This window comes from Sminthopsis crassicaudata, chromosome 5 (genome assembly GCF_048593235.1).
Source record: "Sminthopsis crassicaudata isolate SCR6 chromosome 5, ASM4859323v1, whole genome shotgun sequence".
NCBI classification, from domain to species: domain Eukaryota; kingdom Metazoa; phylum Chordata; class Mammalia; order Dasyuromorphia; family Dasyuridae; genus Sminthopsis; species Sminthopsis crassicaudata.
Genome location: NC_133621.1, coordinates 192,037,423 through 192,060,991, shown reverse-complemented (window position 1 = coordinate 192,060,991; position 23,569 = coordinate 192,037,423). Strand labels below are relative to the sequence as shown.

General features: G+C 35.7%; 1 protein-coding gene across 8 annotated transcripts in view; it reads right to left on the bottom strand.

Moving 5' to 3' along the window:
* Nucleotides 1–23,569, bottom strand: part of LOC141543640 (uncharacterized) — a 44,069-nt gene that overhangs the window by 14,478 nt on the left and 6,022 nt on the right. For 2 of the 8 annotated variants that reach the window (XM_074269175.1, XM_074269182.1), the window contains 11 exons: nt 22,764–22,802; nt 21,468–21,515; nt 20,298–20,330; nt 19,065–19,097; nt 17,843–17,875; nt 16,619–16,651; nt 15,396–15,428; nt 14,231–14,275; nt 13,365–13,415; nt 11,654–11,699; nt 9,684–10,185 (listed from right to left, as the gene is read on the bottom strand). In XM_074269175.1, coding sequence (XP_074125276.1) covers nt 11,674–11,699; nt 13,365–13,415; nt 14,231–14,275; nt 15,396–15,428; nt 16,619–16,651; nt 17,843–17,875; nt 19,065–19,097; nt 20,298–20,330; nt 21,468–21,515; nt 22,764–22,802 — 374 coding nt within the window. In that variant the 3' untranslated portion in view covers nt 9,684–10,185; nt 11,654–11,673. Of the gene's footprint in view, nt 1–9,683; nt 10,186–11,653; nt 11,700–13,364; nt 13,416–14,230; nt 14,276–15,395; nt 15,429–16,618; nt 16,652–17,842; nt 17,876–19,064; nt 19,098–20,297; nt 20,331–21,467; nt 21,516–22,763; nt 22,803–23,569 lie in introns of those variants that run through there. The other 6 variants (XM_074269176.1, XM_074269178.1, XM_074269177.1 and 3 more) reach the window with 6 other exon arrangements.

Here is a 23,569-nt window from a genome sequence, read left to right as displayed (position 1 = left end):
CTATTCCTGAGACACAAAACTGCCCTCTTTCCTGAGAATCCTGAGGAAGAATAAAAAGAGGATGAGGAGGTAGAGGAGAGAAAGGAAAGGCAAAGATGTCTGGACCTGGAGGATTTCAGGACCATCTCAAAACCTGATTGTGAGTAAAGAGTGAAGCAGAACTCACGAGGGTGGTCAAACAGGATTCCATTTATTTAAAGTTTTCTCAGCCCTATATACCCTAATATATTTACATAAGAATAGCATACAGCACATGTACTAACTATAGGATACATGCAGAACCACATAACTTGCTATTGTGAGCAGATCTTTCCTTGTCACTTTAGTATACAATTACAATTGTATTACAATATAGGTTGTCATACTCCCTGACTTTTCAGGAAGGCTTAATTGCTCCTAGGGGGAATGGGAAGCCAAACAACACAACAGTAGGATTCCTTTTACTGGACTAAAGGGTCTTATACCTCCCCAAGGGTTCCCCATTATTTGTGGCCCTCTACATCTCCTGCTTTCTTTTGTTTTAATTGAAGCAGCTATACATCAGTGGTTAAATCCATCAAACAAGTTTCTTCATGGGAGGAATCAAACAAGCAAGTAATAATATAACAAGCAATATGAATAAACAAGATACTATAAAAGACTTCCATGAGTCCCAGAAGAAAGAGATATAAAATAACTATTAATTTACAACCCCACATACACTTTCTTTAGTAGCCAAGAGACAGTCCAAAGCCAATCTATTGTCCATCACTTCATGTGTAAGGGAATCTGAGGATTACTATAGGTTTTGAAGTCTTGCATCAGTCTCATTAGCAATTATTTTTATGATTATGGTAATATTCATTAGCCAATTGCCATACACATAATGTTAACAGCCATGCTCTTTCAGTGCAGATGTAGTCAGAGATGGAACCACTCAGTGTTTCCTGGTCTTCTTTGTTTCCAGGGTCTCCTCTTTTTCTGTGTCTCTCTGATGGACAAGGTGGATATGACATGTAGAGACACAAGCAAACCCCCTGCCTCAAACATCTAACTTATCTGGCCCTTTCCATTTACACTTTCAGGATCTCTCCACATCAGCTGGCGATTATCAAAAGATAGTGGAGCTGCTCGCACTGGACACTGCCCTTGTGGTGGGTTATAAAACCTGTCTTCTAGAGCCAATGCATCCTCATCAAAAGAAAAAAAAATTAATAGTATATAGGGTTAAATTTAGAAGTTCTCTAATATTACTTGTTTTTGTTTTTGGAGGAGCATCTGTTTCTCTATTTCTGTCTCTGTTTCTTCTGTCTACTATTGCCTGTCCTTGAGGATTAAAAGGTATGCCAGTGGTGTGTAGAATCTAATACCCTGCACAAAAGTGTGCAAAATGTTTGGAAGTATATGAAGGTACATTATCTATTTTCATTGCTTGTGGCATAACCATAATTGCAAAGGCCTGTATAAGGAATTCAGTGACCACCCAGGCCATCTCTTTTGCCACTGTATACAAAAGTAAATCCTGAGAAGGTGGCCATGACAACATGGATAAAAGACAGATGGCCAAAAGACTTATAATGGGTCACATACATCTGCCAAATTTCATTGGGTCTCAAACCATGAGGGTTCTTCCCTGAAGGGAGTGTAGGAGTGTGGAAAGGGAAGCAAGCTATATAGGCTTTTCCTATGCTCCTAGCTTCCTCTTCTGTTGTCTCAAACTGCAGACGTAAAGTCAGAAGAATATACAGCATAAATGTAATATTTGGACACGACTGTAAAGATGGGTGGTCCTTTAAGAGGGATCTTAGAAACCTTTTCTTCAAAAACCCATGGCTAATTATGTAATAGCCTAAGGGGGACCTATGCATAAAATTTGAAGCTGTGGCCAATAAAATTTGCCACTCTGGGATGGTTTTGATGTGGTCTAGAATTGGGGTACCTAAATGAAATTAGGGTTTAATTGCGATCTAATGGCAGGTTCGGGGTAGAGGGAGTCAAATAGAACTCCCCTTCAACTCCTTTGGATTTGGCACAAGGATACTAATGGCAGTACAAGAGTCCCCAGTAAAGGAATTTACAGACCCAAAAATCTAGATTGATAAAAGAGGTTTATTGTGGGGTTTGGAAGTAAAGTCTAGTTAATAAAGTTGAAGGTAGAGATAAGAGGGCACTGGAACCAGGATTTCAGTAGGCAGAGAGTCTTGGTGCCAGGTGTAAGGCTATCATGTTTGGGACCTCTGCAAAGAGAGGGCTCCAGCCTAGCTCTTTTATAATAGGGGGCTTTGGCTACAAGCTTGTGGGTGGAGTCCCAGATTGGTTCCAGTCTGGGTTTCAGCCAAGTTTAGAATTTGAATTGAATTCAATGGGTTTCTGGACTGGCCCACCCAGATAACAAAGATGAAACTGTTTGTGCTTGGGGTGGAATCCTCTCTCTGAGGCAGAGTTAAAAGAGATTTTCTCCTTTAAGGATTTTTCAGAGTTTTGGGGTTTCCTCTTCAATTTCACAGAATATGTTAATTTATAAATTGTAATTTGTACATTGGTATAAAAGGTGTATAAAAGGTGTATATCTTGTCAGATCCATCCCATATAATTCTATTACTTGTTTAATGGCCTTTAACAAGATACTAGCCACAAGCACTGGGTAAGGAATAAGGCTTTGGTCTGGTTGTGCTATTTTTTCTAGGGATTTCCAATCATTAGGAGTTAGGATTTCAGAAGCCAAATTCTGAAACAGCGTTTTATTTTATTTTTCCTATTTTTAAAATTAATTTTATAATTATAAAAAAATTTTTTGACAGTACATATGCATGAGTAATTTTTTTTTACAACATGATCCCTTATATTCATTTTTCCAAATTTTCCCCTCCCTCCCTCTATTCCCTCCTCTAGATGACAGGCAATCCCATACATTTTACATGTGTTACAGTATAACCTAGATACAATATATGTGTGTAAAACCAATTTTCTTGTGTAATAGCATTTTAACTTAAGATGATGTATGTTAGGATTCTTACAAGGTGCTAAGTCACTGGAATTGATAGAGACAATAATTATCTAATTGAGCATCATCCAGTATGATTGATATGATCCTACAAGGAGATGTTATGGGCCAGAACTTGAAACAAGGTACTAAGTGGAATTGAGGAGATAATGACTCTCTAATTGGCATGTACTTAGTCTTTACTATAATTCTACAAGATTCACACCTTTAAAAGAGCATATATAAGGAGGAGCTCTCAGGGCCAAAGAGGAGGAGCCCATTCTCAGAGGAAGAGACAGATTCATTCCATATTCCACCTTTGTGCTGGCTGGAGACATTCAGAGGGAGCTAGAGACAGAAGCTGGCAGAGGCAAAAGACTAGAGACAGGCAAGAACCAAGGAGATAGATAGGACTCTAAGAAAGCTAACCGGGCCCAAGGAAGGAGACAAGACTTTTAAGGACACAATAAAGGATTTGGACTTTAATACCTGGCTGCATTTGGGGTGATTACACTGAACTGAAACTAAGGCTGCCTCCAGAAGCCCCCCAAGAAACCTGCTCCCAGAGAACATTGTATTTTAGAGAAGAACATTACAGATGTAGACCATAAAGAGAGATATACAAATATACATATTTGTATATGTGACATAAATATAAAAAAATAGATATATGACAGATATACAAATGAGTATTATGCAGGATAGGCTATAATGAATGCAAACTGCTCAAGAAAAAGTTAGGCAGGAGAGTACTTAACAGCTCAGCTGCATAGAACTAGACAAATCACTTAACTCTTCACATCCTTAGTTTCTTCATCTATAAAATGGGCCCATGAATTTCATAATACATTTTTTTTAAATCATATGACTTTTATAAACAGAAGCTCTACAAAAAATATTTACCAGGGACCTTGTATACTCTCAAAATTGTCTTCATTTATTCACTGCTAAGTCAGGGAGCAAACCTATTGGAAATGCCCAAACAATTTTTTAAATATATCAAAAACCTTAAAATTTAATAGCTATTGTTCAAGAAACATCTCCTAAAGAGGTGGGGTCCAAATGTCTTAAGGTCACTCTTGTGGAGATATTATTTTTAGATCATCATGATTCATTGTTCAATCATTTTGGTCATGAATGACTCTTTATGGTCCAATTTGTAATTTTCTTGGTTAAGATACTGGAATATTTTGTCATTTGCTTCTTCAGCTCATTTTATAGATGAATAATTGAGGCAAACAGAATGTTTTGTCTATGGTCACACAGTTAGTGAATGCCTGACACCAAGTTTGAACTCAGAGAGATGAATCTTCCTGATTCCAAGCCCAGCACTCCATTCACTAAGATACTAGCTGCTCAAGACTAGGATCAAACAAAAGTAATGTCTTACAAATGGGTTTAAAAGCATGCATGTGCGCACACACATGCACACACATATACATACACATATATGCAAAAGACAATTGCATCAAATCTTAATTCTCTACCACTATTATATTACGAAGAAACTTTTTATTTTCCTTAAGGTAATATTAAAGGAAGTAATGTTTGTAAATCTCATTAGAGTGCCATTTTAAAAGGTGAAAGAACTATTTCATTGGATATCTTAAATCATTTCTCCTAGTGTAAATCTGATATAAACTTACTTGATCTTAAAGGAACACACCAAATTTGTCAAACGCCTTTCTAGTTAGTTCTCTCCAATGCTTTATAATTTCAAAGATCCTGGGATGAATTGCAATAGTTTTCTACCTTCTTAACTGTTTTGCTTTTGTAATGTGTATGTTTATTTGGGTGATTATGTGTGTGTATATGTGCAATAGGATAATATATAGCAGTTTCCTCCCTTTCTTATCCTTCTGCTCCAATGGGTTTGTTGTTGCTTAGTCCTTTCAGCTGTATTTGACTCTTTGTGGCCCCATTTTGGGGTTTTCTTGGCAAAGATTTTAAAGTGGCTTGTGATTTTCTTCTCCGGTTCATTTTATACTAAGGAAACTGAGGTAAACAGGGTCAAGTGACATGCTGAGTCACACAGCTAGTAAGTGTCTAAGACTAGATAACATAAAATATTTGGGAATTTTCCTGTCAAGATAAAGCTATATGAACACAGTTTCAAAACAGTTTCCACACAAATAAAGTTAGATAGGAACAATTGGAAAAATATCAATTGCTCATATAATATTGCTAATATAATAAAAATGACAATTCTACCTAAATTAATCTACTTATTCAGTGCCATACCAATCAAACTGCCAAGAAATTATTTATAGAGCCAGAAATAATAATAACAAAATTCATATGGAAGAGCAAAAAATCAAGAATTTTGTAGGAATTAATGAAAAAAATGCTAGTGATGGTTAGCTGTACTAGACCTAAAACAATATTACAAAGCAGTGGTCAACAAAATCATTTGGTACTGGCTAAGAAACAGAATACTAGATCAGTGGAATAGATTAAGTGCACAAGATACAAAATTGATTTTACAGTAAGCTAGTGTTTGATGAACTCAAAGACTATACCTTCTAGAATAAGCACTTACTGTTTGATAAAAATTTCGGAGAAAATTGGAAAATGGTATGATAGAAAACAGTATGGCATTGACCAACACTCAAACCCTATATCAAGATAAGATCTAACTGGGTTCATGACTTAGATATAAAGGGTAATACTATAAACAAATTAGGAGAACAAGACATAGTTTACTTCTCAGATATGTGGAGAAGGAAGGAATTTATGAACAAAGAAAAACTAGAGAGCATTATAAAATGCAAAACTGATCATTTTGAACATATAAATTAAAAAGGTTTTGAACAAACAAAACTAATTCAATCAAAATCAGAAGGGAAGCAGGAAAACTGGGGAAAAATGTGTATCTAAGGGTTCTGATAAAGTTTTCATTTGTAAAATACATAGATAATTGATGCAAATTTTAAGAATACAAGTCATTCTCCAACTGTTAAGTAGTCAAAGGATATGAATAGACCATTTTCAGATGACAAAATTAAAACTATTTCTAGTTGTAATGTTCTGTTTTAGCTTTCTGGAAGTCTCAGGACCAACCTTGGTCTCAGCAGCATAATCACCATGAAAATAATCAGGGATGAAGTCCAAAGTCTTCATTGTCTCCTTCACATTCTATCTCCTTCTCCTGGGGCCGGGCTAACTTTCCAGGGGACTCTTGGTTTCAGTGGAGAAGTGAAGGAGAGAGAAGAGCCACCACAAAGCTGGTCAAGTTTTCTCTTTCACTGGCTGAGTTTGTCCCCAGTTTATATACTCTATTACAATTATATCATTACAGTATCCTGAGTGTAAGCCAATCATTCTATCACTAGGGAACCATTATTTGTTGTAAGATTAAATCAATCATACTGGACTAGAGAATTATTAATCACCATGCTAAACTAGATAACCATTGTCTTATCAATTCCACTGAGTTAAGACCTTGTTGTAAGAATCCTTCAAGAATATTTCTCCAGAGTTCTGGCCCATTACATCTAGTCATATGAAAAAATCTATGTGCATTACTATTTCTTGGTCTTTCCCCTGTTCTCTTCCAAGCCTGTGAATAGAAATGGGGTTACAACATCTTTGAATATATGCTACATTGTATGCCTGAATAGAAATCTGGGAAGGAATTAGAAGAGACTCTGGGGAGGATGTTAGAAAATTCTTTGCTTTTTTATGATTTAAAAGTATGCATGATGTTTTTAATTCAGAATTTAATAGCACTAGAGGATTCTGGGATGATAGAATAAGGAAGAAAATTATCTGGTCCTCCCCAATTCCCCCAAGAAATAATTTTAAATGATGCATCAAAGTGTACTTTAGAGTGACAAAAATAATGTAAATTTGGCATAAATAGTTGTTCAACCTAAGACAACTTGGGAGGACTTTAAAAAAGATCTGAACTCTCTGGGTGGGGGTCTGGCCTGATAAAATTGCAGATACCTCAGGGCAGATACTGGTGACTCAACAAGCAGGAAGCCCGGGAAGTTGTTGCATGAGCTTCAGCCTCAGTTTCATGAACTTTCATGCCAAAATGGTGGGGAAGGGGAAGATTAGCTGATCAGGGGAAGATTGCAGGGCCCTCCACTGATGTTGACTCTGGGCCCAGGTACACTAACCAGTTGCAGTTTCAGGTTGTGGCAGTTGGTGAGGAGCAGCATACGGTACACATAGGTAAGTATACTTGCAGAGGTGTGGGAAGGTCCTTTGAAGGAGAGCGATGTCCCTAGTTTTGGTTCCAGAGCAGAGAAGTGAGTTGAAGCTTGCAGCCATGGGAGAGACCACAGGGAGAACAATGTTTGGTGACAATGTCACTGGAGATCCTGGTCACTACTCAGAGGTAGAGAATAGTATGTGAGGTCAGACTCCCAGATAGAGCTCAGACAACAGCAGGGGGAAAAAAAAAAAAAAAACCTACATTATCCTTCACACCTTGGGACCAGTTTCTAATTCTAACATAAAGGAAATAGCCAAGAAATAAGCTGCTCAAAACAGTGAGAAAAAAAAGAGAAAAATCCAACCAGAGATAGCTAGTATAGTGATAGAGAAGATCTGAGTTCAAATCAGAAGACATTGAAGTTAAAGCAACTTACTTCTTCTTCAAAGAAAAATATAAAATGGTCACAAGCTGAAAAAAAGTTCTTGGAAGAGCTTTAAAAGAACTTTGAAAATGAAATAAGAGAAGGAGAGGAAACATAAATGTAATGGAAGAAAATAATAAAATCATGAAAAGAAAGTCAACCATTGGAAAATGAGATACAAAAAATAACAGAAGAAAATAACTCCTTAAAAATTAGAACTGGGCAAGGGGAAACTACTGACTTAACAAGATGCCAAAATAATATGGAAAATCAAAAGAATGTAAAAATAGATGAAATCGTGAATTATATTATTAGAAAAAACAAATACGGAAAACAGAATTAATTATAAGAGACAATATATGATTACTGAAGACAGAATTAAAGTTAAAAAGATTTAATTAAAACAGGTAAACAAAAAAACCTATATTAAAATAAAAAGTACCATAGATATAAAATAATAGCTATTGTTTTTTTTTTAAATAATGCTAACAAATAGCTCATTTTGTTTTGGGGTGAAAACTCCTAGTTTTATTTATTAATTCAATATTTTTCTTATATTTCATTTTGGTACTCTCATCTTTAACATTTAGAATTTACAAGTTGGTGTTTAATTGAGTTTTTTTTATTTTTCTAGTTTGTTTTTTGAATTGCATATTCAAGGATTTTGACATATATATTTCTCTGTTTTGCTGCATCTCAGGTTTTGGTGTGTTGTCTTATTATTACCATTAAAAATAAAAGTATTTATTTTTTCTATGATTTATGCTTTAACTCACTCAGTCTTTAAGATTAAGTCAGTTAGCCTCCCAATAACTTTTCATCTGTTTCCATGGTCCTTATTAAATACTTTTATTGCATTATTATTTGAAAAACATGCATTTAATTTTTTTTTATTTTTCTGCATTTCACTACAAAGTTTTTATCCCCTAGTTTATGACCAATTATTTTAAAAAAATACTATGAAACATTGAGGTGTATTCTTTTATATTCCCATTTAATTCTCTCCAAATATGTAAGATTCTATTCATCTCCTTGACTTATTATTTATTTTTTGTTAAGATTTATCTAGTTCTGAAAGAAGAAAGTACCTTCTTGTTATAATTTTGCTATCTATTTTCAGCTATGATTCATTAAGGTTTTCCTTTAAATAAAATTTTGGATGTTATAGCATAGGTCAGATATAGTAAAAGCCAATCTGAAGGGAAAAGAAATGTACTGGTCCAAGAAAAAATACTGCTTTGGGGAACAAATTGAGATTCCTACAATACACCATTAGATTAAATATCAGTTTAATAGTTTAAATTTCAGAAGTGCTTCATAATGCCTCAGCAGCATTCTAGTCAGTTTAAATGGACTTGTGGAATGTAGTCTGTCCCATAAAGAAGGTGGTCAGGAAAGTCCTATGTTGCATGTGTAACATTTGACTTGATTGATCAAATTATATGAGATTCTCTCCTTCTTGGTGGAAGGATGGGCAGAGTTGGTGAGAGAGAAGGGAGGAATCTGGGTTCTTCTGGATTCTCACTTTGAAAGAGAAGATGTGAAATGCCAATCTCTCTTGCAGTCACTGAATGAAGAGACACTCTGAGAAGAAGCTTATATGGGAAGTTTCTAACAAGTTGCCAGTTTCTAACAAGTCCTTCTCCCCAACTTGCCACTCTAGACACATAATTTGGGTAGAATGTTAGACTCCCTCCCTCTCTCCTTCCTTTCCTTTTTCTTGGATGGAGGGGAAGGCAGGCCACAGAGAGAGGGCAAATCCCCAAACTAGAGGGAATTTAGTCTTCAATAGAATGAAAAGTGATTCATCAAAAACAATAATCACAAAAGATGATTGTTTTTCTTCCACAATTTATGCAGAGACACAAGATCTGGTACCAATATACTTCCACACATGCAGATCCAGACTCATTAAAATGCTATGTAAAAGACCCAAAGCCAGGACCAATCCTAAGGACCCAGCACTGAGGATCAAATGGCATATATTGCCTAAGTTTGGTCTGAAAATCCAACTTCCCAAAATAACTAGGAGATAAATTTTTGGACTGAGAGACAGGAAGACCTACTCTTATTATGTTCTCTATAAAGTCCAACACAAGACCTCTAGGTAGACGTAACAAAGAAAAGCCAACATCAAAGAATAGAATATTTATTATTCATGAGATTACATTGAAATCAAAATCATCACAAGACAAAATTTATTACAAAGCAGGTGAAATGAGAGGCATAGAGGATTGAGGGCTGGTGTGGACTGAGAGGATTGTTTTGTGAGACCACGTTAGGGAACTGGAGCTGGAATTCAGCAGCCTCTGAAATGGAGGAAGAAATGGACTGAACCAAGCTTGAAAAATGAATTCATTCTTCTCCAAGACAGTGAGCTAAGCAAAACTTCTCAACTGATATTGATAGGTTTTCAAGTATTTCTGGTTCTGAATCCATGATACTATCATCTTATGAGCATCAAATTTGAAATGATAACCAACTAGAGATTTCCATTTAGACAAAAATCTTCACTGGTTTGTGCAATGCTGTGAAAATGGGTCTGCTCTGAAGTTCAGGATCTGCTGGGATTGTTATTGAGGTGCCGGGGAAGAGGCTCCGATTCTCAGCATGGTAAGACTGATTTGGCTTCACTTTCTAGAATGAAAAAGAAATCAGAGGTAAGAGGTTGGGTATTTGAGAGTTGAAGGAGGTATTTCCTTCAAATTCAAAATTGCTTTTGAATTGATCATGATGAACTTATGTAGAGTTGAGTAAGACATTCCTTATTTTTGTGCAGGTAGAAATGAGCCTGAGGGTCTGAAAAGAGTGACAATGTCATGAAGGAAAGTGAGAATAGAAAGCAAGAGGTCCATTCATTCAGCAAACTTAGAGCATTATTCCATTTCTGCAGCCTGTTAGATGCAACTCCCAACATCACTCTGCCCATACTGATCATAGAGTTGCATCAAATCCAAAGAATCAGGCCTGATAAGTATTGGAGCATCATAAGGAATATATAGGTTGCCTACTGCCTAGCATTAAGTCAGCCTCAATCACTATCTTATGATTTCAGGGATGTGCCAAAGCTCCCCTCATATAAAGAGACCTCCTTTGTCCCCCAAGGAATAGCTCCCAAATTGGCTTACACACTACTTCCAGTCCTTTCTTCAGACTTTTCATACTTTAGATAAAATACATATCCCCCAAGTAGCAGCTTGCCTGCAGCTTTGCTTTCTCTGTAATTTGTACTTAAGTGTGAAATCATTTATTAACAAATTCTTTCCTCAGACAGTAGATTTTTTTTCTCACAAAGACCTCGAGGGCACAAGTTTTGGTGCCTGAGGAATTACTATTTACTGCCAAAAAAGAAAGTTTGCAATAAACTGGGAAACTACCAAAGATAGTTTTTCTGATTTCCCCATATTACTCAGAGCTATCACTGGCTGGCCAACCCATTATTGTTATCCAAGCATCATTTCTTTTAGGCTTCCATGTAACTCAGCCATGCAACCAATGTGATAGTCAACAAGCAGCTTCCTCAGGACTCTTGTCTAACTCAAAGTTGAAAAAGAAAGGTATCCATGAAATTTCCTTGTATAGCATTATCAATCCTGTGCCTGCAGGTACAACATTGCATTCACTTGGAAGAAGATAGCAATGGGTAGAGTGCAAAACTAGACTCAGTGAGAGGTGAAGGATTTGTCATCTCCTGACTCTGAGGTAGGAAATGGAGAAATTTTAAAAATCCAGACCACAACTCACAGGAAGTCTATCAATGTCCATTCCTTTTAAAGCTGTACAATGACTATAATATGATAAAAAAAAATAACATTAATTAAATTTTCAAGCACTTGTAAGCACTTGCTCTGTACCAGGACCTAAGATAGGCACAGGGTTTCCAATACAAATCATAAGGATATGAAATGAACATTTAAAATATTCTCTGTGAATATTCAGTCAGAATTGGGGCTTTCTTCTTTCTCAATTCTATTCTGTTGGTCTGCAGATAACTCTTAGAGTAGACAGGAAAGTAGTTATACTTTAGAGGATTCCTACTTAATGATGTGCAAATCATCTAGAGTAGAAACAGAAGGGGGAATCTGAAGAGATCTGTACATCTTACCTGGTAAAGTTGTTGAGCTTTTAGAATTGAGAGCAAATACTGCAGTCTAGAAAGAAGAAAATACAAAGATAAGACTTAAGGAAATAGAATTTCTACTAACATGAAAAATGAGAGTTCCTCAGTTTTCAGGATCACAAACAGGATCAAAATTGAATCCTGGAGAGAAGAGGATAATGGGGAAACTGACATTTACAGGCCTGACAGAATGACTAAGTCTTGGATATTATGTCATGAAGTTTCAGAGTGGAAGCAAAATTAATTAGAGGTTTTTGAGAACTTCTTCAGCAGAATATTAAGATAGAACTCAGTAGAATTAGACATGATCACTGCCTTATACAATCTGAAAAAGGAGTGTTGATGTTGTCTGACACCTATGGAAAACTGGAAAATACATCTGTCAGTACAAGTTCAGGGATCGATTGGAATAGAACATTGTCTAGATTTTCATGATCTTTTTTTTGTTTGAAAAACTATGTACTGTCATTTTTCTATCTTGAGTTTTAACTTACATATAAATAGAGGATTGTTATATAATTGTATTCACATTTGATTGCAGTAAAATGACTGGAAAAATAAATCTAAATACACAACCTATAAACCACCAAATTAATGATCATTTAAATCTTTTATACATCAGACAAAGAGAATATAAAAAACTGTATTTTGGACACAATACAGAGGATGTTTAGTGAAAATTTGCCTAAACCGACAGAAAGTAAAACTAGAACTAAAAACAATTTCTACAATGACAAAAATAATGACAAAGAATAGCAAATGAAAGATTTCAAAACTAAATACCTCATGACTGCATGAATCCTGTGAATTCAAACTTGCCAGAAAGTCAACTAAGTTCCTGCTTTTATGTAAATAAATACTTAACTCTAAGAGAAAAATTTTGCCCATAAGCTGGGTTGCTTTGCTTAATTTTGATTCTTTCTTATTAGGAATACTACTGGGGACTGGCCTTGGAGAGACATATAAATGAGACATACAAAAGCATCAACCAAACATTTTAAAAGCAAAAATCCTTTGTGAAACAATGGAGTCTTTAATACTGAACAACTTAGTTATGCCATTTCTAGAATATTCCCTGTGTAAAATATAATTTAATATCCCTTTCTTAGAAAGGGAAAAAAATAAAATCAATAGAAAGAAAACAATGGGTCTTCAAATATAAAAGGCCATAATTTGTCAAGTATTATGGTGGATCTGGGAAATTCTGATTAGGGAGAATTCTTAACTAAAACTTCACGTGACCTTTGGATATTAGACTCAGTGTTTCCCTGTGTTTTCAGTAATTAAGAGTTAATCATTTTCAAGTCTCCAAAACTAAGAAGAATCATATCTAGGTATAGTCCAGATAAAAAATATCCCTAAAGTTGGATTCCGTGCATGAGAACAATGAGATCTCCATTAGGCATTCATGCAAGCTCTCTCAGCAATAACAGTGGAGATTTCTGAATATGTGGCACACAGACATGTAAGTAAAGGATCTTTGCAGAAGTCAAAAGGTATGAAAAGAATATATGAAGATATTATGAAAAAACTGAAGGCTTTTCTAGAGAACAAATAATGAAAAGAACTGAAAGATCTCAGAAATCTTCACTCGAATTCAATGAATGAAAATAAATCTATATTTATTCTTCTCCATTTGAAACAATACAGTATTAACAAAAATGGTAGAGTCAATCAAAGGGTCAAGTTAACTTACCATCATCGTTTGATAGTGTTGTGAAAGGCAGATTAACAAAGCCATAATTCACTAAAAAGGAAAATGTCATTAGAAAATGAGCACGTGATATCATATGTAAACTCCTGGCTCAATGGTAACACTAAGAGTAATGCTAGTCTGATATTGGAATTGGGCTCTGATTGGCATATGGACTGAGGCAGGCAAAGTTGGTAACTGAGTGGTAGGTAAGATACTCAGGCTATTAGAAGAGAGAATAAGTATCTAAATCTGCCTCAGATATTCAAAGTTAAAATTTGGGATTTTTTTAGAGAGGATAGACTAGCCCATCTATCCTTATGAAATTCATACCAGCCTCTGCTGCCTCTTTCTGCTTCCAGAAAAAGAAAAACTTTATATTTCTATGCTTTTACATTAATTGAGAATTTGTCATTGACAAAACCAAAGGAACCAGAAACCAGCCTCAGTCCAGACCTCCAAATCCCAAGGCATGGTGTAATTTGCTAGCCCTACAGCAGCACCTTATACATAAATACTCCCTCTTTGCTGGATATGATAGAGAGGACAGAGTGGGCAGGCAGCCTAAGGAGTTTCATTTGTAATAGTGGAGAGGTCAGAATTTAGAAGACAGAAAGATAATCATATAGAAGAAATAAAAGTTATTCATAGACGAGAAAGGGTATAATGAAAAAACCTGTAAATACTATGAAAGAACTTCAACTCGAAATGAAGTACAAATAGAGCAAAGACAGACACTTGAAAGATTCCTAAAAACCTTAGTTAGAAACCAAGAAGTAGAGATGCATTTGGAGGCTTTCTTGACCACTATAAAAAAAATCAGTCTGAAGAAAACTAAAGTGTAGGGGGGAGAATCAAATTGAACTTACCTCTTCTAAAGCATTCATCTGATAAGTTTAGAACAAAATAGTCATCTGAGGAAAAACAAGGAAAACACAAAAGTCCAAATTTGTTTCTAACCCTTTCAGATTCATGATGACACTGGAAGGATATAGGGGGAAATATTAATGGTATGAGATGCCAATAAAATCCTAGAAATGAAGTAGAAGGGACTAGATGTAGGGGACATAGAGGAAATAACTGAGATCAATTCTGAGAAAACTCTTGTGAGCATACTAGGATAGAAAGGGTGTGTTGAGTGTTGTACCAAGGAGTATATCAAGTCTGACCACTGGCAACAAATTCTGTTGTCCAATGTGTGGTGTATAGTTGTACCCATTACAGTTAAAAAAAAAACCCAGAAGATTCAGGTTTAAAATATACCTGGATTTTTTGCAGGAGTGCACACAACCCTAGTCCATCATACGGGACAAATATCCCCTTGCACTCTGTTCAAGGTTCTGAACCATGTTTCAAAGAAAACAGGTATTTTTATGGATAAATATAAAGAGCAATGTAGGGTACCTGGAAAAAAGTGTAGGGGGACTAAAAATCAAAGTTATTGGAATATAAAATGACAGTAAAAATAAGTTACTATGGAAATGAAAAGTTAATTTTGCAATCCTTCAGGAGAGGATAGAGTATCCTAATCAATAATCATGGTCACCTCCTCTACCTCTTTCTGACTCCAGAAAAAGTGTAGCTTCTACATCATTAACTATTTAGGAGCTCCAAAGGAATCTAGAGATATCAGAACCAGGCTCAGTACATATGCCTAATACTGGAGATATTGTATATTGTGTTAGTCCCCCAGCATGTGCCTATAGTTTTGCTCTGCTGCATCTGATTATGGAAATGGAGGTTAAGCATTTCAATGGCAATAGTAGAGAGCTCGGAATCTATAATAGAAATTGTTAGGCATATGTGGAAAATGAAGGATATTTGTAGAAATCAAATAAAATAAGAAAATTTCTGAAAATACTATGAAAAACCTTCAACCCTTACTGAAGAAAAGATAGAACAAAAGAAGACAGTTTAAAGGAATCTAAAAACACTAGAATCTAAGGAGAGGTTAGGGTATTTGCTATACATAACAGCAAAAGTCAAGTTTGAAGACAGCTAAAGTGGGAAGAAGTAAAGTCAAATTGAACTTACTTTGTGGCTGTGGCTGTGGATAGAAGATGTTATCTGAGAAAAAAATAATGGAAAGACAAAATAAGTCTATTTTGATTATTGATTCTTTTAAATTCATGATGACACTGGGAGGTTATATTGGGAAAGATACCAAGGATCTAAGATGAAAAGGGATACAGAATAGCATGTGGAGAGACTAAAAGAATTCTGGAAACGGAGTTGAAGGGAAGAAGTTCAGAGGACATGGAGGAAACAAATAGTTGAAGTCAATTCCTATAGGCTAGAGGAAGAAAGTCCAGTGAACATAACATGATGTGAGCAGAATTATCCCAGACCTGACCACTGGCAATAAATTCTCTTCTCTAATATGTAGTGTATAGTTGTATCCACCACATTTAAAAACACCAGAAGATTCTGGGGTTGAAATGTCCCTGGAGTCTTTGCAAGAGTCTACCCAACTTTAATACATCATCTTGGACAAACATCCCCTTTGAGCCATCAGTGAACTCTGTTCTAGGTGCTGAACTACTTTTAAAAGATATATTTGGCAGTATTATTATTGACAAATGTAAACATTAATGGAGCGCATCTGGGAAAACTATAGGAAGAGTGAATATCAAAACTATTGGGATGTCTGTATATATACATATATATATGAGACCATCATAATTTAGGAATTACTCTGAAAATGGAAATATAACATTGGAATTTTTCTGGAGATTATAGAAAATCCTAATCAATTATAAGACTCGCCTTTTCTGCCTCTTTCTGATTCCAGAAAAATCTTAGATTCCATATCATTAATTCTTTAAAAGGGCTAAAGGAACCTAGAAAAATTGTCATCAGATCCAGTCCTGTTATCTAATTATCAAGACATTGTACATTTTGTTAGTCTCCTAGCATGAGCCTATAAGGTTTCTCTTTCCTGTGTCTGATTATGGAAATAAAGGCTCAACCGTTTCAATGGCAACAGTAGAGAGGCCAGAATTTAGACTAGAAATTCCTAGGCATAAGTGAAAAATAAAGGATATTTGTAGAAATCAAATGGAATAAAGAAAATGTTCAAAAATACTATGAAAAACCTTCAACTCTTACTTAAGAACAGATAAACAAAAGAAGATAGTTTAAAGGGATCTAAAAACACTAGAATCTATGGAGAGGTTAGGGTATTTCCTGTCCATAACAGTAAAAGTCAAGTTTGAAGACAGCTAAAATGGGAAGAAGTAGAGTCAAATTGAACTTACTTTGTGGCTGTGGCTGTGGATAGAAGATGTTATCTGACAAAAAACAATGGAAAGACAAAATAAGTCCATTCTGGTTATTGATTATTTTAAATTCATGATGATACTGGGAGGATATATTGGGGAAGATACCAATGGTCTAAGATGGAAAGGGATACAGAATAGCATGTGGAGAGACTAAAAAAAATTATAGAAATGGAGTTGAAGGGAGGAGGTTCAGGAGACATGGAGGAAACAAATAGTTGAAGTCAATTCCTATAAGCTGGAAGAGAAAACCCCAGTGAGCATAACATGACATGGGCAGCATTATCCCAAACCTGGCCACTGGCAATAAATTCTCTTCTCTAATATTCTCTCATTTTTTTCCCGCCACACTTAAAAACCACCAGAGGATTCAGGGGATAAAATGCCCCTGGATTCTTTGCAGGAGTCCACTCAACCTTAATGCATCATCCTGGATAAACATCCCCTTGGAGCCATCAGTGAACTCTGTTCTAGGTGCTGAACTACTTTTAAAAGATATATTTGGCAGTATTATTATTGACAAATGTAAACATTAATGGAGCGCATCTGGGTAAACTATAGGAAGAGTGAATATCAAAACTATTGGGATGTCTGTATATATACATATATATATATGAGACCATCATAATTTAGGAATTACTCTGAAAATGGAAATATAACATTGGAATTTTTCTGGAGATTATAGAAAATCCTAATCAATTATAAGACTCGCCTTCTCTGCCTCTTTCTGATTCTAGAAAAATCTTAGATTCTATATCATTAATTCTTTAAAAGGGCTAAAGGAACCTAGAAAAATTGTCATCAGATCCAGTCCTGTTATCTAATTATCAAGACATTGTACATTTTGTTAGTCTCCTAGCATGAGCCTATAAGGTTTCTCTTTCCTGTGTCTGATTATGGAAATAAAGGCTCAACCGTTTCAATGGCAACAGTAGAGAGGCCAGAATTTAGACTAGAAATTCCTAGGCATAAGTGAAAAATAAAGGATATTTGTAGAAATCAAATGGAATAAAGAAAATGTTCAAAAATACTATGAAAAACCTTCAACTCTTACTTAAGAACAGATAAACAAAAGAAGATAGTTTAAAGGGATCTAAAAACACTAGAATCTATGGAGAGGTTAGGGTATTTCCTGTCCATAACAGTAAAAGTCAAGTTTGAAGACAGCTAAAATGGGAAGAAGTAGAGTCAAATTGAACTTACTTTGTGGCTGTGGCTGTGGATAGAAGATGTTATCTGACAAAAAACAATGGAAAGACAAAATAAGTCCATTCTGGTTATTGATTATTTTAAATTCATGATGATACTGGGAGGATATATTGGGGAAGATACCAATGGTCTAAGATGGAAAGGGATACAGAATAGCATGTGGAGAGACTAAAAAAAATTATAGAAATGGAGTTGAAGGGAGGAGGTTCAGGAGACATGGAGGAAACAAATAGTTGAAGTCAATTCCTATAAGCTGGAAGAGAAAACCCCAGTGAGCATAACATGACATGGGCAGCATTATCCCAAACCTGGCCACTGGCAATAAATTCTCTTCTCTAATATTCTCTCATTTTTTTCCCGCCACACTTAAAAACCACCAGAGGATTCAGGGGATAAAATGCCCCTGGATTCTTTGCAGGAGTCCACTCAACCTTAATGCATCATCCTGGATAAACATCCCCTTGGAGCCATCAGTGAACTCTGTTCTAGGTGCTGAACTACCTTTAAAAGATATATTTGGCAGTATTATTATTGACAAATGTAAACATTAATGGAGCGCATCTGGGTAAACTATAGGAAGAGTGAATATCAAAACTATTGGGATGTCTGTATATATACATATATATATGAGACCATCATAATTTAGGAATTACTCTGAAAATGGAAATATAACATTGGAATTTTTCTGGAGATTATAGAAAATCCTAATCAATTATAAGACTCGCCTTCTCTGCCTCTTTCTGATTCTAGAAAAATCTTAGATTCTATATCATTAATTCTTTAAAAGGGCTAAAGGAACCTAGAAAAATTGTCATCAGATCCAGTCCTGTTATCTAATTATCAAGACATTGTACATTTTGTTAGTCTCCTAGCATGAGCCTATAAGGTTTCTCTTTCCTGTGTCTGATTATGGAAATAAAGGCTCAACCGTTTCAATGGCAACAGTAGAGAGGCCAGAATTTAGACTAGAAATTCCTAGGCATAAGTGAAAAATAAAGGATATTTGTAGAAATCAAATGGAATAAAGAAAATGTTCAAAAATACTATGAAAAACCTTCAACTCTTACTTAAGAACAGATAAACAAAAGAAGATAGTTTAAAGGGATCTAAAAACACTAGAATCTATGGAGAGGTTAGGGTATTTCCTGTCCATAACAGTAAAAGTCAAGTTTGAAGACAGCTAAAATGGGAAGAAGTAGAGTCAAATTGAACTTACTTTGTGGCTGTGGCTGTGGATAGAAGATGTTATCTGACAAAAAACAATGGAAAGACAAAATAAGTCCATTCTGGTTATTGATTATTTTAAATTCATGATGATACTGGGAGGATATATTGGGGAAGATACCAATGGTCTAAGATGGAAAGGGATACAGAATAGCATGTGGAGAGACTAAAAAAAATTATAGAAATGGAGTTGAAGGGAGGAGGTTCAGGAGACATGGAGGAAACAAATAGTTGAAGTCAATTCCTATAAGCTGGAAGAGAAAACCCCAGTGAGCATAACATGACATGGGCAGCATTATCCCAAACCTGGCCACTGGCAATAAATTCTCTTCTCTAATATTCTCTCATTTTTTTCCCGCCACACTTAAAAACCACCAGAGGATTCAGGGGATAAAATGCCCCTGGATTCTTTGCAGGAGTCCACTCAACCTTAATGCATCATCCTGGATAAACATCCCCTTGGAGCCATCACTATTATTGATGAATACAAACACCAATGGAGTGCATCTGGGAAAAGTGTAGGTGGACTGAGCATCAGTCGTATAAATTGGAATAGATAGATAGATAGATAGATAGATAGATAGATAGATAGTTAGATAGATAGATAGATAGATAGATAGATAGATAGATAGATAGATATACATATATAAGGACCATCATAATTTAGAAGTTCCTATGAAAATGGAAAGATAACATTGGAATTTTTCTGGAATTATAGAAAATCTTAATCAATGATAAGACTTGCCTGACCTGCCTCTTTCTGATTCCAGAAAACCTTAGCTTCCATATCATTAATTATTTACAAGTTCCAAAGGAACCTTAAAAATTGTTGTCAGATTCAGTCCTGATAGCTAATTCTGAAGACATTGTACATTTTGTTAGTCTTCCAGCATGTGTCTATACAGTTTTTTTCTGCTGCATTTGATTATGGAAATTTTAGAAATTTCAATGGCAACAAGTAGAGAGGTCAGAATCTATAATGGAAATTCCTAGGCAAATGTGAAAAATGAAGGATATTTTTAGAAATCAAATAGAATAAAGAAAAGATCTGAAAATACTATGAAAAAACTTCAACTCTTACTGACGGATAGATAGAACAAAAATAGATTAAAGAGATCTAAAAACACTAGAATCTAAGGAGAGCTTAGGGCATTTCCTGTCCATAACAGCAAAAGTCAAGTTTGAAGACAGCTAAAGTGGGAAGAAGTAGTCAAATTGAACTTACTTTGTGGCTGTGGATGTGGATTGAAGAAGTTATCTGAGAAAAAAATAATGGAAATTATTAAGTCCATTTTGGTTATTGACCCTTTTACATTCATGATGACACTGGGAGGTTATATTGAGGAAAGCACCAATGGTCTAAGATGGAAAAGGATCCAGAATAACATGTGGATAGAGTCAATTATATCCTAGAAATGGAGTAGAAGGAGGTGATGGAGGGATCATGAGGAAAATCAATCGTTAAAGTCAATTGCTAGAATTAAAGCTGGAGGAGAGACAATGAGCCTACCAGGAACGTTGGAAGATGTGTGGAGCCTTTTGAGAAAGAATATATCAGGCCTTGTTTGGCAACAAATTCTGTTGTTTGATGTGTGCGTGTGTATGTGGTGTGTGTGTGTGTGTGTGTGTGTGTGTAGGTGGAACCACAATGCTTAAAAACTCCCAGAATTTTCAGGGGTTTCAAATATCCCCTTGGAGTCATTAGTGGACATTGTTCAATGACTTATATCATCTTTCAAATACATATTTGCATGGTACTGTTATGGATGAATACAAACAGCAATGGAGGGCATCTGCTAAAAATATAAAGGGACTATCAGTTATTGGAATACAAAATGACCCCCATAATTTAGGAGTTATTGTGGAAATGGAATTTTTCTATAGAACAATATAGATTCTGTATATAGGTTCTGTAGAACGCCCTTATCAATGATCAGGTTTGATACCTCTGCCTCTTTCTCACTCCAGAATAATCTTAGTTTCCATATCATTAATCATTTAGAAGTCCAAAGGAACCTAGAGCAATCAGAGCCAGGATCAGTTCAGATGTCCAATCTTAAGACACAGTAGATTTCACTAGTCCCTTAGCAAGAGCCTCTATACTTCTGGGCTGAGAAATTGCAATGGCAATAGCAGAGAGGTCAGGATTTAGAAAAATAATTAGTAAAATACGTGAAAATTTGAGGATATTGGTAGAAATCTAATGGTATAAAGAAAAAATCTAAAAATACTATGAAAAAACTTCAATTCTTACTGAAAGAGGGATAGAACAAAGGCAAATACCTGAAAGGGACCTAAAGCTTTAGTTAAAATCCAAGGAGTAGAGCTTCATTTTGGTTTTTCTTGTCCATTTTAGCTAAGCCAGTCTGAAGTAAAATAAATCAATTTAACTTACTATGCAGAGTATTTCTCACTTGCTCTTCAAAACAATCTTGTTCGTCCCCTTGAGAAAATCAATAAAAAGACAAATTTAGCTTCTTTCTGTTATTGTCCCCTTTGGATTCATAGTGACCCTGGAAGTTTGTATTCTGGAAACTTAGGAAGGGGACAGAGGGAAAGTGTTTGAGGTTGATTCTCAGAGTTAAGCTTAGAACAGAAAATCCCAGTGGGTACCTATGGATGCAAAACAAGAAAGTAAGTGGGGCCGTGTGAGAGGGTCCTGCCCAGTGACAAGTTAAGTTGTCTGAGATTCAGTATGTGGTTGTCCTCACTGTACTAAAAAGGAAAAAAAAACTTCAGGGATTGAAATTTCCCTGGATTATTTATAGATTTCTACCCAATCTTAAAGAATGGTGTAAGCTCTAGCCCCAGGAGTTCTCAGTGACTCTGGAGATCAATGCCCTGAATCTTCTTTCCAAGACATATGTAAGAGGTGCTACTCTGTTGGAATACAGAAGAACCAATCTAGGACATTGCAATAGAATATAGTCATTTTTTTCCTAAAACTTGATATGGGTCAGAAAAGCTAAAATGTAAATTTTTTTCTGGGGCAATTGGGGTCCAGTGACTTGCCCAGGGTCACACAGCTAGGAAGTGTTAAGGGTCTGAGGGCAGATTTGAGCTCAGGTTCTCCTGATTTCAAGGCTGGTGCACTATCCACTGCGCCACAGCTGACCCAAGATGTGAACTTTTTCTGGACAAGATAGGATATTGAATTAGGAGTCCTAATAAGGAATGAGACTAGCTTTTGCTGCCCCCTCCTGACCCCCAAAAAACCTTAGTATTTCTATATTTTCACCTTCAGTGAGCATTAATCATTTACATTACAGAAATATAGTGAAATAAAAGATAAGTTCACTCCAGATGTCCAGTTCCTAAGCCATCATAACATGTGTCAGTCCCTCAGCAGGGACCTGGATGCATTCATTAATTGCTGGGTTTGAGGAGAAGGAGAGGGGCGACATTTTAACAGTAACAAAGGAGATGCTGGGATTTAGAATAAAGATGGGCAGGAAAAAGGAAAAATTAAAGACCATTTGTACAAATCAAAAGTAAGAAAGGAAACTCCTGGAAATACTAGGAAAAGATTTGAGTTCTTAATGTAGAATTAATAGGGAAGAGTAAGCCACTTTACCTAAAAATCTTTGAATCTAAAGACTAGAGGTGAATTTTAACCCTCTCTGGTCAATTATCATTATTTTAGTCTGAAAAGACTTTCGGGAGTGACAAAAAAAAGGTCAAGTTTACTTACCAGTGAGCTGAACAGTGTCCACAAAAAAGCCATAATATGCTGAAAAACAATTCAGAGAGAAAATGAGTCCATTGCGATCATTAAACCTGCTCATGATGACCCTGAGAAACCTCCCAGAGGAACAAGAACCCCTGGTCTAAGGCTGAAAGCATCCAGAATGTCACCAACAAGAAAATTCTGGAAAGCATATTGCTAATAAGGGTCATGGGGGGCAAGCAGCTTTTTAAGGCCTCATTTCTGAGTCTGGGCTTCAGGGGAAAATAGCAGTGATCATGCAAAGATATCAAAAGGCAGAGTTTGTGCATCCCTGCAAGAGGGAGCATCATTATGTACCATATTTCTAGTACAGTCACACCCACGACCCTTAGAAAAACGAGATTGATGTTTTGCTTGCTAATAATTAGAAGTCCATCCCCACCTAAAGCAAGGTCTTCCCCTGGATTTGTCAGGAGATGTGCTAGAATAAAATATCCTGAATCTTCTTTCTAAGGGCTATCTGGCAATTGGTTTTCTGTATGTATTTGGACAACAGTGGAAGCAATCAGCAAAAAGTGTGGTTGGAAAAAAAAACATTAAGTACATCACAATACAGAATAATCATTTATTATGTATAACCTCCCATGTATCTAGAAAGCTACATTTTGGAACCTTTATGGATAGTATAAGGCTCATGCATCCTATGAGATGGATAAAACAAAAATTTATTCACTCCATGGGAATCCAGAAAAACTTGACTGTTTCTTAACCTTCTCAATTCTCATGCTCTATTCAGTGACAAAATTTTCAGACAGAGAGACATAAGTCAG